The 18,988-nt window shown below is 46.7% G+C and overlaps 1 protein-coding gene across 3 annotated transcripts in view; it reads right to left on the bottom strand.

Annotated features, from left to right (window-relative positions):
- Positions 1–1,362: 1,362 nt before the first annotated feature.
- The window catches only part of FUBP3 (far upstream element binding protein 3), a 33,911-nt gene continuing 16,285 nt past the window's right edge, over positions 1,363–18,988 (bottom strand). For all 3 annotated transcript variants that reach the window (XM_087943864.1, XM_087943862.1, XM_087943863.1), the window contains exons 8-19: positions 17,176–17,338; positions 16,013–16,111; positions 15,087–15,188; positions 14,572–14,674; positions 14,190–14,290; positions 12,130–12,271; positions 7,655–7,815; positions 6,703–6,776; positions 5,491–5,567; positions 4,806–4,877; positions 3,918–4,039; positions 1,363–3,041 (exon numbers count right to left, since the gene is read on the bottom strand). In XM_087943864.1, coding sequence (XP_087799990.1) covers positions 3,033–3,041; positions 3,918–4,039; positions 4,806–4,877; positions 5,491–5,567; positions 6,703–6,776; positions 7,655–7,815; positions 12,130–12,271; positions 14,190–14,290; positions 14,572–14,674; positions 15,087–15,188; positions 16,013–16,111; positions 17,176–17,338 — 1,225 coding nt within the window. In that variant the 3' untranslated portion in view covers positions 1,363–3,032. The remainder of the gene's footprint in view (positions 3,042–3,917; positions 4,040–4,805; positions 4,878–5,490; positions 5,568–6,702; positions 6,777–7,654; positions 7,816–12,129; positions 12,272–14,189; positions 14,291–14,571; positions 14,675–15,086; positions 15,189–16,012; positions 16,112–17,175; positions 17,339–18,988) is intronic.

The following is an 18,988-nucleotide window of genomic DNA, read 5'->3' as shown; positions in this document are numbered from 1 at the left end:
GAAGCTAATTTTCTTTTCGTTAGGAAAACACCCATCCTGGGAGGATCAAATACCTGACAGGTGACCTCAGCCCTAACGTGGGGATTTTGAGTGGCGTCTCCTGAATTCTGACTGGGGGGGGAAATAACCCAAGTGTAAGGGACATCCTTACACTTGGGTTATTAATTGCACCAAACTTGATTGCAGGAAATACGACTTCAGCAACAGAGCGGTCAATGCCTGGAATACTCTACCTGACTCTGGTTTCTTCCCCAAACCCCAAAAACTTTAACCTTAAGACTGTCTACTATTGACCTCACCTCTTTCCTAAGAGATCTGTAGGGGGGGCGTGCATAAGCGCACCAACGTACCCACCGTCCCTGTCCTATTGTTTCTTTTATATATATTTTTCTTATATGTACCCATGTATTCATAACTATGTTTTTACTTATACCTATTATCTTGTAAGCGATTGACAAAAATAAATAAATAAATAAAATAAAATCCTGTTCTTCCTGCGCCAACTCAGGAAGCTCAAACTGGCCAAGTTCTACAGAGGAATGATTTGAGTCTGACATCTGCACCTCTATAACTGTCTGGTTTGGTTCTGCAACCCAACAAGACAGACACAGACTTCAGAGAGTAATTAGGACTGCAGAAAAAACAATTGCTACGAACCTGCCTTCAATCGAGGACCTGTATCCTGCACGAGTCAAAAAGAGGGCTGTGGAAATACTTACAGACCTCTCACATCCCGGACACAAACTATTTCAACTCCTTCCCTCAAAACGACGCTATAGAGCACTGCACACCAGAACAACTAGACACAAGGGGAATTTTTTCCCGAATGCCATCAAATAATTCCCACAACACTGCCCAACTATTTACAAAGTCTGCACTACTATTACTATTAATCTTCTCATCACATCACCCATCCCCTCCCACTTGTGACTGTACGACTGTAACTGTCGCTTGTATCCTTATGATTTATATTGACTGTTTCCTAGTATGATTTGATTGCTTATTTGTACCCTATGACTATCATTAAGTGTTTTACCTAATGATTCTTGATGAATGTATCTTTTCTTTTTATGTACACTGAGAGCATTTGCACCAAGACAAATTCCTTGTGTGTCCAATCACACCTGGCCAATAAAGAATTCATTCATTCATTCATTCTCATCTTCATATCGTTTTTTTTCCCCCCAATGGATGTAGCCACCCATGACTTTTGAGCTGCCGGAGGACTAAACCGCTAAGAAAAAAAACAAAACTTTTAACACTTCAATGGAAAGCAGACAGAAAACTAAGAGGGGAAACTGAGACCCGTTTTAAATGTAATTTTTTTTGTGTGTAAAAGGACACCGACACAGCACCCAGAAATGAAATCGTGTGGAATTTTTTTTTATTATAGAGAGAGTGTAAAATGCAACTGTCAGTCAAATAAAAAGAACATTTTTGTTTTAAAACATCATGCTGAACATTATCCAATTGTTTTTCTTTTCTGTATACAGTTAGACATTTCAAGCATTATATAAAGAAATGGGAGGGAGGGCGAGGAAGCTCCTAAAACAGCAACTTCGGTACAATTCAAAACGGAATGTCGCATAGATCAATTAAAAATGTCAAGAAAAAAATAGCTTTACTTCCGTTTTTTTTTTCTCTTTAAAAATACACTGTTATCTGTACAAGAAAACACTACAATAAACACTGGAAACCATATTATCCCTTTTATTAAATCAAAAAATTATTCAGAACATACCTATGGTTAATACTAGATTTCATTTTTATTTCCTGTAGGTAAAATTTGACAAATATTAAGGTAAGAAAATACTTAAAAACAAAGGAAAAAAAATAAAAAGCCAAAAGCAAACACACACCCTGGAATTAAAAAATAGTTACTACTATTTTATAGGATTTAAATGTTCCACAGTGCTTGTTAAAGATACTAATAGCAGTTTCATCTTAATATTAAAAATAACAGTATTTATTTCTGAAATAGACAAAAAGTATTTTGCTTTTTTTTTTTTTAAGAGATGCTTGGAGGTCTTAGATTTACAAATGCAACCAACCAGGGAAACATAGAAAGGAAAATAGTATCACTAAAAAATTAACACATTGCTTTTATATTAACCCTTTAGATCTCTAGAAATTATACAGCCCCTACAAAATGCCCCCCCCCCGCGATAAAAGAACGACAGCAAACAGCAACTGTCCCAATAAATTCACATAATTAATTACAATACATAGCATAATTCAGTTTCTTCTTTTTAAAAAATGCAATAAAATCAAAAAAAGACAGCCAAGGTACAAGAAAAATTAGAAGTAAAATATTTAATGAATTTACATATTTAAGAATATTTAAATACTGTTTTCTTTTTTAAAAAAATCATTTTCTTTTCTTTTAGAATTTGTTACATACCACCTAAGACTTCCAAGCGTTTTTTTGTTTGTTTGTTTGTCTGTTTGTTTGTTTTTCTTTTTCAACAGAAAAAAAAAAGATTTTAAAATCAAAGTACAAAGAGAAGAGATGGGGGTGGGGTGAAAAAGAGAAAAAAAGAAAGAAAAAAACCCAAACACACGCCCACACAAAAACCCATTTGTTGAAAGCTTTGGGGAAAGTTGTGATGCCAGCTGTTCATTGGCTTCCCTCCAAATCATGTTCCCGGAGTTTTGCTTCGTGCTCTTTTTAATTTTTTTTTCCTGTCATTTTTTAATTTTTTTGCCTTACAATTTCGGAAATGAATCCTCCCCGGAAAAAAAAAAAAGAACAAAAACAAAAAGCAGAAATTAAGGAAAAGGAAGAAAATGACATAGCATGTCCGTAAAGTTTAGTACATGTTACTAATTGTTCCTGATTCTTAGAAAAAGTTCGATAGAGATTATCCTAACCACTAGTGTTTCACGAAAGAAAGGAAGGAAGGAAGGAAGGAAGGAAGAAGAAAGAAAGATCTTCAAACGGCTGCAAATCTAGAAACCTCTGTTACAAAAAAGGTTTGTTTCCACAATGATTCCAAGGAAAAGGAAAAAGGAAGAAGAATCAAACAGTTGTTCTACTGCTCCTGAAAAAATAAAGGACAAAAAAAAAATTAAAAGTGAGTGGAAACAGAATTAAAAACGCTCAACGGGTTTTGCAATCCTATCTTGACCCTGCAGTGGGGAAGACAACTAGACCCATCATCCCCATCCCACACACCCTTCTCGCCTACGACCGGAAAGGCCCCTCCAGGCAGAAGTTTTTGCAATTTCTTTGTTTAAAGAAACGAATCAAAAATGGCCAAGGAGATGCTGCAGCCGTCGTCAGGGTGAAAAACAAGTTTTTTAAAAGCTACTTATGACCAGTTTTCACACTTACGACCATTGCAGCATTCCCCGTGGTCATGTGACTAACGTTGGCAACGCACTCCTATTAACGACGGTCATGTGATTCCCCTTTATGCGACCTTCTGAGGAGCCAAGCCAACGGGGGTGGGGGAAGACGGCTCGGTGCAACTAACTTAACAACTGGAGTGATTCACTTAACAACGGTGGCAAGAAAGGTCCTTCAATGGGGCAAGCCTTGCTTGGCTGCAGAAACTCTGGGCTCCCTTGTGGCTGTGTGTTTTTTAGTATGTTAAGAGGAGGTCCTTGGCTTTATTCATTGGTTTCTGCGGTTGGCTGGCATAACGTCAAAACCCCGTATCCTATAAACCTACTTATTTCTGTCTTGGCTGAGCGTCACCCGTTGACTTCATTTGGCAATTTCTTTGTTTTTTTTTTTGGTTTCTTTTCAATATTATTTGTAAATTTATTAGCCGCCCGCCTTACTGCGAAGGATTAAAATTAAACTGAGCCTCTTTGACAATTTCGTGACTTGTCAGTCGAGGGTGGCACCCAGAGATTCAATCCGCTGCCCGCTGGGCTTCAAGGCGGCAACTGTGCGCAAGAGAAGCACTCACCTGGCTGTGAGCCTGCCCTAACGTCTGCCCGTAGTAGGCCGCCTGTTGTCGGTAATACTCTGCCCAGGCCATTGTGTAGTCTGGCTGGCTGCTGGCTTGGGAAACAGCTGTGGCAGCGTGACCTGGAAGGGAAGGGGGGAAGAAGAAAGAGAAGAAGGGGTAAAGGAGACGTTGACGAGGAAGCTGGGGAGTATCCCACGTACCCCATTCCCCAATAACTCGCCCCCTCCCCCGGGACTCCTGCTTCGGGCTAAGCCTTGGCCCAGGGCTCATGCTCATAGAGCAGGGGAATTAATTCCAATTTACTGTAGGGCTACCTTCATAGAATTTTGCAAGTCTGAAGATACAAATCTCCCCCTGTCTCCTTTACAGACTGAGAAACTAGGGTGGGTCTCTTCTCCTTCTCTATCCCTTATGCAGCTCAGGGCTATGCCGTCTCTTATCTGACTGTTCTGACTGTTCTCTAAAGGTACATTAAACACAACGTTGCAAGTCTGAAGGTACAAATAGCCCACCGTCTCTTTTACCGGCTGAAATACTAGGGAGTGTTCCTTTCTGAGTTTTTTTCTCCACCCCTTAGGCAGCTCAGGGCCTTGTCTCCTTTACAGACTGAGAAACTAGGGTGGGTCTCTTCTCCTTCTCTATCCCTTATGCAGCTCTGGGCTATGCCATCTCTTATCTAATTGTTCTCTAAAGCAACATTAACAGACACTTGCAAGTCCGAAGGTACAGATCGCCCACCGTCTCTTTTACCAATTGAGATACTAGGGAGGGTTCCTTTCCGAGTTTCTTTCTCTATCCCTTATGCAGCTCAGGGCTATGCCGTCTCTTATCTGACTGTTCTCCAAAGCTACATTAACACAACTTTGCAAGTCTGAAGGTACTTACTCTGCTTCTTGTAATAGTCTTCCCATGCCTTGCTGTAATCTGGTTGGCTATTCTGCTGCTGGTTTTGCTGACCTACCCAAAGGGAAGCCAAGAACGAAAGAAAGAGGTTACAGAGCGGACAGAGAGAGAGAGCAGGACACAATCTCTGGGTCTGAACCCCTTGAGATATTAATGGATCGACTTTTCAGAAGGAGAGCTGGGATCCTGTGCCCAACTACCAGAGGAGGAGGACATGTAACCCAAAGGCAGAATGTGCTTCTGCCATGGCTAGCTATTCCCTGTTTTATCTGGCAGTTTCTAACACTCCAACATAGAGTAACATATCCGACATATGTCAGAGCACAGACAGTGCAGAGAAGAGCAACCAGGATGATTAGGGGACTGGAGGCTAAAACACATGAAGAACAGTTGCAGGAATTTGGAATATCTAGTTTAACGAAGAGAAGGACTAACTGACTGCTGTCTATATAAAAAATTATGGCAAAGCTACTTTGTTGTAAAAGCTACATTAACAGAATCTTGCTTGGGTGCAAAGGTGCCACCTCATCCCCTTGCAAGCAAAACGCTGCAGCAGAAAATTGTCCGGTTGTGAGGTATCTTGACTCGGGGGTCTCCAGACTACCCCAAATACTCCCCACCCCCACCCCCCAAAACCCCCATATTTCTAGGATGGGGGGACACTTACTTGGGACCTGCTGTCCTGGTTGTTGCCACGTCTGGAAAGTGCTTCCCCAGCCCTGGGTCATGAACGCCTGGGGACCGCTGTGGATGAGAAGACACAGTTACTCCTTACTAGCACTGATGATGTAACCCCACGGTCCTCCTCCTCTCATCTCATCTCCTCCTCCTGCCCTCCTCCTCTTCTCCACAAACCCCACTCCCTTCTAGCACTGATGATGTAACCTAGTTGAGTCATGAAACGTCTGCAAGGAAACCACCAAGCTCAGAGAGCACCAAGGACCCTACAGTCTCCTCCTCCTCCTCCTCTTCTAGCACTGATGATGTAACCTAGTTGGGTCATGAAACGTCTGCAAGGAAACCACCAAGCTCAGAGAGCACCAAAGACCCCACAGTTCAACCCTGAGCTACTAATATTATCTTCTACTGGTTATCATTTAAATGGGGCGGGCATTTTTCCCCCCGAAGAAATATCTTCACCTAGCTTATCTGTAGCCAAAGGCATAAGAACAAGGATGAACTCCAAATGCCGACCACCTTTGAAGCGGTGCAATGTCACAATAAGCTGGAAAATGACACACAAAGCCTTTTCCCGCCTCTCCACTCCCTCAGTCACGGGGAGAGGCAGGTGGTGCCACCCCATTAGCTGATATAACCAGTGCCGAAAACGGATCCTTCGGCCTCTTTGCAACTGGGCTGAAACGGGTTTTTCGGAACATGGCGTGCTGCTGAACTTTGCTCTCCCCCACTTTCTTTGCTTTGCAAAAGTATTTCCCTGGCGAAACCACCAAGCTCGGAGGGCACCAAGGAATCCCCTCACTTCATCCCCGAACTAAAAAAAACATGCGCCTTCGTTGGTGCTGGAGGAACGGAGGACTAAGCTTGCACTGCAATGAGACGAGCGGCCCACCTTTCCACGCCACGGCAGAAGCCGAACGCACGGAGGGCGAGGCTTGTCTCTTTTGTCTTTCAGACGCTGTGACCTCCGCCCCCCTGTTTGTCATCCCCCCAAAAAAAACCCTCCCCTCTGAGCACCGGCCTTTGCTGATCCTGACCTTGAGAATCATTGTCTTTGTCTGCATCCTTAAAAGCATCCAGAATGATGCAAACACGTTACGGACCCGTTAGTTGGGTTGCAAGCATCAGTTATGCTGGGAGAAACAAAACGAAACGAAGAGAGGGAGGAAGGAAGGAAGGGAGGGGGGAAAAAAAATCTTACTTTTGATGAGTCGTCGCAGGTGGCTGGCTGAAAGGAGCCTGGCTAAAACCCCCAGGTCCACCTAGGTTGGTGCCCTGAAAGAAAAGACATCACTGGAAGGGGTTACTTAGACCAGAGCCTCCATGTTTGAATGACAAGGTGAGCCTGCAAGCCTTCAGGGGCTGCGGGCAACTGGTGGGATACTTGGGGGTGGATGGGAGAGGTGGTCAGCTATGGACCCAGGGGCTCTTGCGGTCGGGGCGGCTGAAAATCCAGTCCTTTCCCACCGCCGGGAAAGACACAAAAATGGCAGAACCAGGTTCAAACGGACATCGGTTGGCTATTTCTTGGTTTTCTTTAAATGGTACCGTTGTTTAGTGGTGAAGGTGCTGGGTTAGAAAGCAGGTAACTGGGTTCTAGTATCTAGGAGACGGGGAGTTCTAGTCCTGCCTTAAGGCATGAAAGCCGGCTGGGTGACTTTGGGCCAATCACTAGGAGACGGTGATTTCTAGTCTCACCTAAGCTCTGAAAGTCAGCTGAGTGATTTGGGTCAATCTGTCTGGCCCAACCCACCTCACAGGGTTGTTGTTTATGGGGGGGAAAACAGGAGGAAGAGAGAGGATTAGGTAAGTAAGCCACCTTGAGTTAATTTATAGAAATAGTAAAGGTGGGAATGAATGAATGAATGAAGGTTTGCTTTTTTTAGCTGATGGTTCTGACAAGCAGGGGCTTCTCCTGCCCCTCGCATTTAGAAATGCAGCCCCAGTGCCTTTGCAGGTGATGGATATGAAATAAATATTCCCATTTGCACAGGAAACCCACTGAATTCACAGGGAGAACCCAGGGGAAATTTCCCACGCCTTCCAAGCATCCCGCAACGGCAAACCTGTACCCCATTTGAGGCGGGGGGGAGAGGGAGGTGCTTTGGGGTGGGGGGCTGGCCTGAGACCATGAAAGGCATGACGGGACTTACTCCCACTTTCTCATCGATCAAGTGTCTGGCGAGCTCGATCTGCTGGGGCACTCCCCGGATGGTGAATATCCGAATGTTCGGGTCCGTGTTGGGAGGAGGGTTTCGCTGGAGTTCCACGTGTGCCCCCGATTGCTGGTTTATGCCTTTGATGTTCTCTCCTCCTGCAAAGGGGAAGGAGGCGTTGGGTGAGAGAGCTCGGGCCTGGAAGGTTGTATGCCTTTCCCCACATTCATCTGCCACGACAAGGGGTCTGTATTTCCAAAGGACAGCATCTACTCGGTGCGGGTGTTTTTGAGGACCTTCTTCCGGTAGACACCATCATGGTTTGTTTGTGGTGGACTACAGTCCAGAGTCCCAGGAGGGGAGGGGGCCCTTTCCCAAAGAGACAAGTAAGCTTTGCTTTTGGGGGGCAGGCAGGGAAAGGGCGAAGGAGGCCCCCCCCCTAGCAACTCACGGAGGTCTCCAAACTCGGCAACTTTTAAGGCTTGTGGACTTCAACTTTGGTGGAGGAGGAATTCTGGGAGTTGAAGTCCACAAGTCTTAAAAGTTGCCGAGTTTGGAGACCTCCGTGAGTTGCTAGGGGGGGGGCCCTCCTTCGCCCTTTCCCTGCTGGAAGGGATCTTGGAGGTCTTCTAGTCCAGCCTCCTTATACCATCCCCGACAAGTCTTTTCTTGAACACTTCTAGTGATGGCGTTTCCTCCTCCTCCTCCTCCTCTCTACAAACCCACTCCCTCCTACCCCTGATGCTACAACATAGTTGGGTACCGAAATGCCTGCAAGAAAAACCGCCAAGCTCAGAGACCACCAAGGACCCCACCAACCCGGAGCTGCAAATAAGTCCTTCTGAAGCTCAGCCTCTTGTTCAAAGCCCCTAAAATGCATGACTTCACGAAGGCTAAACTCTCGGCCACAATATTAAAACATTCCCCTTGCAAGAACAGTCATTCAACAGCCCCGTCCCAACGAGTGCGTTTTATTTTTATTTTATTATGTACCCGACTTTATCTCGCCAGGAAGCAAGACGCAAACCAAACAAGATCGCCATTAAGCCTCCTGCCAAATTGCAGTATTCCCACAACTCGGGGACCGATTTGTGGATTGGATTTGTCGGTCAACAAATGCCCCCCCACCCCCAATGCTGCCTTGTAAGCAGAATTTTGGTCGCCGATTCCCCGCAGAGCTCTCCAGAATTAGGCAGGGCTGGTGGGAAGCCCCTGGCCGCCAACGCTTGGGAGAACAAGAACAGGCCCCGACAAGGAAAGGCTTATAGAAAGGTGGAGCACGACTAATGAAAATTTAGCTCCAAAAGGGAACAAGACATCCAAAGATAGATAGATATATAGAGATATATACCCGGAGGGAGGGTTTTCGGTCTCGCTTGTCTTCATGAAATTTGCTTAACAAAGGATTCCTCCACGGGCTCACAATGGCTCGATTCTTAGGCTGGAAACTGGGGAAGATGCCTGACCCTCCTCCTGACTGGCCAGAAACCAAAGGTGAAGGGGAGAAGGACCAATTAGTTCAGCATCGGACAACTGTTGGCTCTAGGCAGGCCAACACGCCCCCTTTTTGCAACAGGTTTGGGAGGAGGCGTTTTGAAAAAGCTTCCCAGTCTGATCTGGGTTGCAGGAAACCTGCGGAAACTTTGCCAAGTCCGAAGCAATGAGGGTTTTGTTTTCAAAAACAACAACAACCCAGGAATGGTGGGGTAGGCAGGATAAAAACCAGGAGACTGTGACTTCTAGTGTGTCAGAGTTAAGTTCATGAACTGGAATAGAGCATTGTAATAAGGTCAGCCAATGCATAGGCATAGCAACTGAGTCAGCCAATGAGGACTGTTTGGAAACTGAAACTAGACGTAGCCTAGGCGTGGCTCCATATTAAGCTCTGCGGCTCTGTTAAGCTCTGAGTCTGTCTATTGAAAATGAAACTGCTTCTCTCCTCTGCTGTGTGTCGTGCTTGCCTGTTGAACTGAAGTGAAATTGAGGTCTGTTTCTGAGCTCCTGCTGTTCTGTTCTGAACCTGTAACATGTCTGCTCCTGTTTGAGTTTGCTCCATGTTGGAGAAATCTACAACTGGTATTGTAAAAGTTACTTTAAATGTTTATAAAGAAGTTAAATGAAGCCTCAGCCACCTGCGTTTACTTTTCTGGCACTGAATTGACGCTGCAATACTCTGAACATAGTGCTGCCTTGGGAGAGAAAAACGATGGTAACTTTGGGCCAATCGCCAGGAGATGGTGAATTCTAGTACTGTCCTGGGCATGATAATCGATTGGGTGGCTTTGGGCTAATCACTAGGAGACAGTGAGTTCTGGTCCTGCTTTAGGCATGAAAGTTGGTCGGGTGATTTTGGGCCAATCACTAGGAGATGGTGAGTTCTAGTCCTGCATTAGCCATATAAAAGCCAGCTGGGTGACTTTGGGCCAATCGCCAGGAGATGGTGAATTCTAGTACTGTCTTGGGCATGAAAGCAGATTGGGTGACTTTAGGCCAATCACTAAGAGACGGTGAGTTCTAGTCCCGCCTTATGCATGAAAGACAATGGGTGACTTGGGCCAATTACCAGGAGACGGGGAGTTCTAGTCCTCCTCCTCTTTGAGCTCAATATTTCTGTTGTTAAGTGAGGCAGTGGCTAGGTGAATTTTGCCCCATTTTATGACCTTATTTGCCACAGAATCACTGCAGTCATTCAGTAACACGGTTGCTAAGTGAATCCCTTGGCCAAGTGTGATTGGATGGACATAAGTCGCCCTTTTCAGGGCTGTTTGCAACTTTGAGAGGACACTAAATGGGTACCGTTGTAAGCCAAGGACGACCTGTATGCCCGTCCTTCCTTCCCTGATCAGTGCAGAGTGACATAATTCAATTCATGTTGCTAATTTCTGTGCAAGATCCACTGAACTGTGTTTAATGTTGCATTTTTTACATTTTACGTCGCCCAGTGTGATTGTGAGGCGGTTTTTGGTTGCAGGAGGGGCAGGTCTGTGTCGGACCTAACGGAGGAATTTCGGGGACGGCTTCCAAGTTTCACACGGTAGTCGGCTCACGTCGGAAGAGAGGACAATATCAATTCCAGCCTCTCCAAGAAGAGTCTTCTCCATCCCTCGGCCAAAGACTGGAGGGCCGAAGGGGGGAAAAAAAAAGAGAGAGAGAGAGAGAGAGAGAACAAGCCAAGATCGGTTCCCCAAAGCGTTCGCCCCCTTTTCACAAAAGCCAGTCACCTGCTTAACACATGGGGCTTGTCTGCAGACGGCTATTCAAAAGAGGGGCTGCTTTTCTTTGAGCAGGGGGCACAAGGGGGGGATGGACGACCGACGGGGGACCCACAGCTGGATGCAGAATCGTAAAGCAATTAATCAAACGAGGCTAAAAAGGCAACGGTGACAGGGAGCAGGCTGTCAAGATGGCTGGGTTTATCATGGAAATACAGCCTCCCTCCAACCCCCCGGGGCTCCGAAGAAGAGGCTGCAGTGAGAGCTGTCGGACATGGATGCAAAGGAAACCCTTGACCAGCGAAGGGCCGCGGCTCAAGCCTCTCGGCCCTCATTCCCCCCCACCTCCAATGAAAGTGTTCGTGGAGGACAGCTCCTCCGACTTTTGAGAGTTGTTTTCCAAGGGGACTGGCTCGCTGCTTTCAAGAACTGCAGCGTTTCGCTTAGCGACTGTGGTTAAGAAAGATGCTCAGGAAAGTCGTGGACTGTGGGTAGCGTCAGCCTGCCATTCTGCATGCTAGTCGTGGAAGGAAGGGAAGAAGAAAGGTAGGAAAGAAGGAAGGAAGGGAAGAAGGAAGGAAATAAATAAATAAGGAAGTTAGGAAAGAAGGGAGGAAGGAAGAAAAGGAAGGAAGGAAGAAAAGGAAGGAAAGAAGGAAAAAATAAGGAAGTTAGGAAAGAAAGAAGAAAGTTAGGAAAGAAATAAGGAAGGAAGTAAATAAGGTAGGGAAAAAATAAGGAAGGAAGCAAAGAAGGAAGGAAGGAAAGAAATAAGGGAGTTAGGAAAAAAATAAGGAAGGAAAGAAGGAAGGAAGGAAAGGAAAGGAAAGGAAAAAGGAAAAGAAAGGAAAGGAAAGGAAAGGAAAGGAAAGGAAAGGAAAGGAAAGGAAGGAAGGAAGGAAGGAAGGAAGGAAGGAAGGAAGGAAGGAAGGGCAATAACAATAGCACCTAGACTTATATACCACTTTCCGATGCTTTCCAGCCCTCTCTAAGCAGTTTACAGAGTCAGCCTCTTGCCCCCAACAATCTGGGTCCTCGTTTGACCCACCTCGGAAGGATGGAAGGCTGAGTCAACCTTGAGCCGGTCAGGATCGAACTGCTTGCACTCGACAGAGTCAGCCTGTGTTCCTGCATTCTAACCACTGTGGCTCTTCACGATGATGGTTTGAAGCTAAAAGGCCTGGACCTTCTTGTTATTTTCCTTGCAAACTTACCCAGAGGCTGACATTTCACACACACAGACACCCCCCGGGGACTCACCTTTGCCGATCACCAGGCCACATTTATCGGCGGGCACCGTGTAAGTGATTTCCTGCATGCCGCCGGGGGTGCCCAGGCTCCAGTCTCCCCGTCCACGCCCTCTGCCCCGGGTGACGGCCAGGGTCCCGAAACCATCACGCTCCTGGAAGCGAAGAAGGCGGCACCCCTGAGCACGCGGGAAAGGCCTGGTGGACTATCACAACTCCCCACCGGCCCCCAGCCAACTGGGAATTCCAGAAAAGCGCCTTCCCCAATTCCACGTCGGATAATAAAACCGAAACCGAGCCTGTCTGTTCTCAGACAATGGGGTCCTCCTCCTCCCAAGTTTCTAGTCCTCATGGAATTTTTGAGTTGATAAACTCAAGGAAGTACGGGTAGTCCTTGAGTTCAGCTGTTTGCTCGGTGACCATTCACCAAGGAGGGGGGGGGGAAAACCTGAGTCACAAGACCCCGTCCTTGTAATTATTAAGATTCCCACGGTCAAGCTTGGGCACTGGGGTGTGTGGGGGCAACTGGCAATGTATTTACGACAGTGCCTTGGGCCACAGGATCGCCTTCTGCGACTTTCCCAGCTGGCTTCTGGGAAATTCATGGGTGGGTGGGTGGAGCCGGATTTGCTTAAGAAGCGTGGCAAAAATAAATAAATTGTAAAATAGGATACAACTAGAGTGCTGCATCCAGTTTTGGTCATCACACTGTAAAAAAAATATGTTGAAGCTCTAGAAAGAGTGCAGAGAAGAGCAACCAGGATGATTTAAGGGGACTGGAGGCTAAAACATATGAAGAACAGTTGCAGGAACTGGGCATGGCTAGTCTAGGGAAGAGAAGGACCAAGGGAGACAGGAGAGCAATTTTCCAATATTTGAGGGGCTGCCACAGAGAGGAGGAAAGGGTCAAGCTATTTTCCAAAGCACAAGAGAAAGAAAGAAAGAAAGAAAGAAAGAAAGAAAGAAAGAAAGAAAGAAAGAAAGAAAGAAAGAAAGAAAGAAAGAAAGAAAGAAAGAAAGAAAGAAAGAAAGAAAGAGAAAGAAAGGAAAGGAAGGAAAGAAAGAAAGAAGAAAGAAAGAAAGAAGGAAGGAAGGGAGGGAGGAGGAAGGGAGGGAGGAAGGAAGGAAGGAAGGAAGGAAGGAAGGAAGGAAGGAAGGAAATAAATAAAGACATCTGAGCAAACCATGGATGGACAGAAGACATGTCTAGTTTAAGGAAAAGAAGGACCGGGGAGACAGGAGAGCAATTTTCCAATATTTGAGGGTTGCCACAGAGAGGAGAAGGGGGTCAAGCTATTTTCTAAAGCACCCAAAGGCCAGACAAGGAATAATGGATGGAAACTAAACAAGGAGAGATTCAACCTGGAAATAAGGAGAAACTTTCTGACAGTGAGAACAATCAACCCATGGAACAGAAGTTGCCTTCAGAAGTTGTGGGAGCTTCATCACTTGAGACTTTCAAGAAATGACTGGACTGCCATCTGTCAGAAATGGTGTAGGGTCTACTGCTTGAGCAGGAGGTTGGACTAGATGACCTACAAGGTTCCTCCCAACTCTGATTATCGGTTACATTATCTGTTACAACTCAACTTAGAAAGTGCCTTGCTTAGTTAGCAATACCCCATGCGACTTATATGCTGCTTCATGGTGCTTTTTACAGCCCTCTCTGAGTGGTTTACAGAGCCAGCCTCTTGCCCCTCCCCCCGCCAAACAATCTGGGTCCTCATTTGACCGACCTGGGAAGGATGGAAGGCCGAGTCAACCTTGAGCTGGTGAGACTCAAACTCCAGACTGTGGGCGGAGTCAGCCTGCAATCCTGCATTCTAACCACGGCACCAGCAGCAGCAGCAGCGATTCTAGTCCTGATCGTAGTCGTAAGTCGCTAGGCGTTGCGCCCACCCCTCTCTCCCCTCCACCCACTTTGAAGAGCAATCCAACCCCGCTCAAAAGCCAGCAGGATGGCCCAGGGTCTCCCGTGTGAGCAGGGGGGGGTTGGACTAGAAGACACCCAAGGTCCCTTCTGACCCTGTTATTCGGGTCTCCCTCAGCTTGCCGGCGCTCAGCCTGACTCACCTGTGCCGTGAGGATGAGCTCGGTGATGATGTGACCTGCGTGCTGGCATCGGTCAGGGAGGCCCATGACCTGGGCAATTCTTTCTGGGCTGATACCGTCATCTGGAGGAGAAAGCGAGGGAAGAGCCCAGTGAAGCAACAACAGAAGGAAGGCAGAGAGAGAGATAGAGAGATAGAGAGGGAGGGAGAGAGGGAGAGAGAGAGAGAGAGAGAGAGAGAGAGAGAGAGAGAGAGAGAGAGAGAGACCACAGTTCCCCATACCTGGTTTAGAACATCTCTTGGGCACCAGGGAAACAAATTTCCCATGGAGGCAGGTTGGGGGGGGCACAGGTCTAGGGGTCCCCCACCAGAAACCTGGGTCAGACCGCCGAAAGAAAACAAACCTGGTTTAAACTGAATCCTAACCCCGGCGTCGTTCTGAATCTTCTTGATCATTTCGCCGTTTCTTCCTATTACGATCCCCACGGCGAATCTGGGCACAGAGACCTGCAGAGAGGAAGGGTATTCTAGTGAGGAGGGGGGCTCTGGACACAAACCACCACTCAAATTTGAACCGAGTCCCAGAAACCAAGGTGGGGATTTTGTCTCAGGCCAAGGCCGGAGGTCACCTTTTCATCCCCTCGTTGCGCTTTGCGTGGAGACCAGGAAAGGGAGCTGAACACGGGGGCTTGTGGCCAGAGAGGCGAAGGTTTTAGAACTGGGTTTAGGAACGGCCGTTTGTCTGGAATGGAAGAGGGTCTCCTGCCTGAGCAAGAGGGGTTGGACTAGAAGATCTCCAAGGTCCCTTCAGACCCTGTCATTCTAGGTTCTAAAATGCGTTTGATGTAGCCAAAAGGGGGAGGGAAAAAAATTTCTCGTTTTCCTGCTACGAAGCGAGAAGATTCACACAACCACGTACCTCTATGCTCCGTCCCATTCGGGATGTAAAATCGTTGCGTAGGCCCCGGAAGTCGGCCTGGTCTTTTTCTCGGATAATCTCCAATACCATCTCCTGGGCTTGCTAGAGGGTTCCGAAGGGAGAAAAAGAGATCCGTGTTAATGAAAGGGTTGGGGAAGGGGGTTAACACACCTGGGTTTGGGTCTCCCAGGACGAGGGCCTGGAAAGCAGGATGAGGCTCTTCGGCGCTACAACTCACGGCCTCCCACTTTCTAGCCCGGCCCCTTCACCAAACGGGCTCCTGAATTGCTAGGATTTTGAGTGAAAGCTTGCAAAAATGTGGCGTTTGTAGAAACGCGTGGCTTGGTCTGTATCTTAACAGATTCTTAATTTGTCTTCTATTCTTGACTCTTGACGAATGTCTCTTTTCTTTTATGTACACTGAGAGCATTTGCACCAAAGACCAATCACACTTGGCCAATAAAAGAATTCTCTTCTCTTCTCTTCTCTTCTCTTGTATTCCTTATTCTACTATTCCATTCCATTCCATTCCATTCCATTCCATTTTCTTTTCTTTTCTTCTTTTCTTTTCTTTTTTCTTTTTTTCTATTCTATTCTATTCTATTCTATTCTATTCTATTCTATTCTATTCTATTCTATTCTATTCTATTTCTATTCTATTCTATTCTAACAACTCTCAATTTGGTCAGAAGGTAGAAAGTTATTAATGTAAAAAGAAAGAAGAGGGAGGGGGGGGGGGAAAAACCACACCAGAAAAATAATATCAAGCTAACACAGAAATACCTACACAGACATAGACACACACACACTTCTCTTTCTCTCTCTCTTTCTCTCTCTCTCTCTCTGGGTTATTATTCCAAATTCTCACCCAACTGTCTCTCTTTTTTTTAATCAGCACAGACTGACGAATCCTCTCCAATACACACCTGTACTTTAAAAGCATCTCCCGTAATCCGAAGAGGTTTATCTGCTCCGGTCGGTAAAGGGCCATCTTGGATCATGATCATTTTCACACCGGTTCGTTCCTACATATGTGACGCACAGATAACGGGAGAGAGGGAGAGAGAGAGAGAGAGAGAGAGAGAGAAAACTACAAAAATGAAACATGCAAAACAAAAACAAAAAACAAACAAACCCACTCCACCTGCAAAACCTGCTTGAAGGCTATGAAGATAAGACAAGGGGAGGAGGAAGGGGAGGGGAGGAACTGCGATGGAAGGAACTGAGAAAAAGTGTCATTTTAATAAACAGGTAGTCCTTGACTTACGACAGTTGATGGACTGACCGATCGAAGTCACAACAGCACTGGGAAAAAAAGGGGGGACTTTTTCACACTTCAGGGCCGCTGCATCATCCCCAGGGCCGCGTGATTTATATTCGGACCCTTGACAATCGACTCCGCATTTATGACAGTTGTGATCCCCTTTTGCGACCTTCTGACCAGCCAAGTCCATTGGCGGGGGGGAGCCAGATTTGCTTAACAACCGGGCGACTCGCGCAAGAAACGCGGCAAGCAACGCTGTAAAATGGGGCAGAGCTCGCTTAAGGTCATTTCTCAACCTCAATTATGGAGCTCCATTGTGGTCGTAGGTCGAGGACTGACTGTACTGGGAAGGAGACCTTCTCTCAGTCGGTCAAAAATTTCAGAAAAATGACCCACTTGAACCTCCCCCCAAGCAAAAAAGAATCTATTTCTTTATATATTCATTTTAAAAAATAACAACAACAGTTCGATCATCTATGCTGCTTATTATATACAGCATTCATTTAGTGACCGTTGGAAGATACGACGGCTTTGAAAAATGAGAGACAGCATGAGCGTTTTTCACACTTACGACCGCTGTAGCGCAACCCCTGCGGTCAAAAATCCAGACCTTTGGCAACGGGCTCCTCTTTTTTGTGATTTCACTTAATCAAGCGTGGCGAGAAAGGTCGTAAGAGGGGCAAAATTCACTTCACAGCTGTCTGGCTCAGCGACAGGGCTCCCCTGAGGCTGTAACTCAAGGACTGTGACCCTTCAGACGGCAGGGGAGGGAGGGAAGTAGGTGGAGAGAGAAGGGGAGGCAGGGGGGTCAACCGCCGTGCGCACCTGCAATTGTTTTATCGTTTCGCCGCCTTTCCCGATGACCAGGCCCACTTTGGAGGCTGGAATGAGGACTTCTTGTACTGTGTTGTTGCCGTCCACGTCGTTGTGAAAGCCGGACCCATTCCTACAACGATCTACGATGTGGCCCAGGAGTCGTTTCGCTTGTCTTTGGGAGGAGGAGGAGGGGGGTGGGTGGGAACGACGGACACAAACAGAGACGAAGGGAAGGAGGGAAGGGGGGATAAAAAGAGAGAGAGAGAGAGAAAAAAAAATCCTCAAGGAAATCAGCTAGCAAATTGCACCCACTTCCCACCTTGTCTGGGTCTAAAAGGGAACGCAGGACGTTTCTTTTTGGCGGGGAGAAAAAGAAAAAAAGAAAGAGAAATGGAAGGGCAGGCAGTCCTTGACTTATAACGGTTCGTTTAACGACCAAAGTCGCAACGGCATTGGAAAAAAAAAAGTGACCTGGGACCAGTTTTTTCACACTTATGACCGTTGCGGTCAGCATCCCCCTGGTCACGTGATTAAAACTCAAGAGGCTTGGCAAACCGACTCCTAGTTGTGACGGTCGCACCGACTCCTCCTTTTGGCGACCATCTGACAAAGCAAAGCCCATGGGGGGGAGCCGGTTTCGCTTAACAACCGGGCGAGTAACTTATCCATTGCAGCGATTGGCTTAATGAACCGTGGCCAGAAAAGGTAGCAAAATGCGGCAGAACTCGCTTAAATGTCTCGCTTGCCAACTGAAACGATTGCGGTCGTTAAGTCGAGGACTACCTGTGGCTTTGACCTGTTGCAACAATCCTGGATTTTGGGGTGGGAAATAACCGCTTCTGGGTGTTGTTGTCAAGGTGACCGTTGTGTTAAACCAGCCGTTAACAAGGTCTGCTTTTCACTGCTTGGAAAGTGGCTTTTCTCCACTCCACCCAACCCCCTGTCCCCCCCCAAGAAAAGTGTCAAGTTCACCCTCTAGACCAGAGGTGGGAAACTATGGGCCTTTTAGGGCTTGTGGACTCCAACTCCCAGGATTCCTGAGCCATGTGGGACATTCACAGCACACCTTCAAAGCATTTAGAAAGGGACAAACAATCCTCCATCTAGGCTGGCTGGCAATCTTGAGATATTCCAGCTTCGTACGAAGTTGAAACTCTTCCTGATGTCTTCTCAGACTCTTTTTCTGAACATCTGGAGCTTTGATCACCTCACCGGGACTCTCACTCAAAGGCCACAAAGTCATACAAATCCCCTCTGGTGGCCTCTATTAGTCAGTTGGGGACTCAGGACAAAAGACGCCACTGATTCAAAAGTGTCTTCAACCACAATCTTCACAGCCTCCTCTTCTAGAGTGTCGAAACCATGGTGATGGCTGGAAGCCCTGGCTACACCAGTTGTCCAACCGGCAAGCTACTGATGATACAGCACCTCAACAAGCCAACTTTTGTAGGGTCCTTGATGCTCTCTCTGTTTGACTGCTAAGAGCTTGGTTGCTTTCTTGTAGACGTTTCATAAATCCAGTCATGTAACATCGTCGGTGCAGGAAGGGACCTCTTTTCTACCTAGTGCTACCTTCCAGAACTGATGATGTTACCTACTTGGGTCATGAAACATCTGCAAGAAAAGGGAACACCAAGGACCCCACCGTTCAACAAATACTCTCTTCTTTTTCCTGCCAATTCGGGTGAATAATGGCCAAAGCAAATAAAACCCACTCACTTAGATGCGAAGAAAGTTTTAAACAGGTAAGAGGCAGGGCCCAATTCAAATGCATGCACACATCCACCCCAGTCTTCAAATCATGCAGCTTTGGGGGGGGGGG

The sequence above is a fragment of the Notechis scutatus genome, chromosome 15 (genome assembly GCF_049901735.1).
Source record: "Notechis scutatus isolate UNSWTSFEM ecotype Mainland chromosome 15, rNotScu1.2, whole genome shotgun sequence".
NCBI classification, from domain to species: domain Eukaryota; kingdom Metazoa; phylum Chordata; class Lepidosauria; order Squamata; family Elapidae; genus Notechis; species Notechis scutatus.
This window is presented reverse-complemented; position numbering and strand designations above follow the sequence as displayed.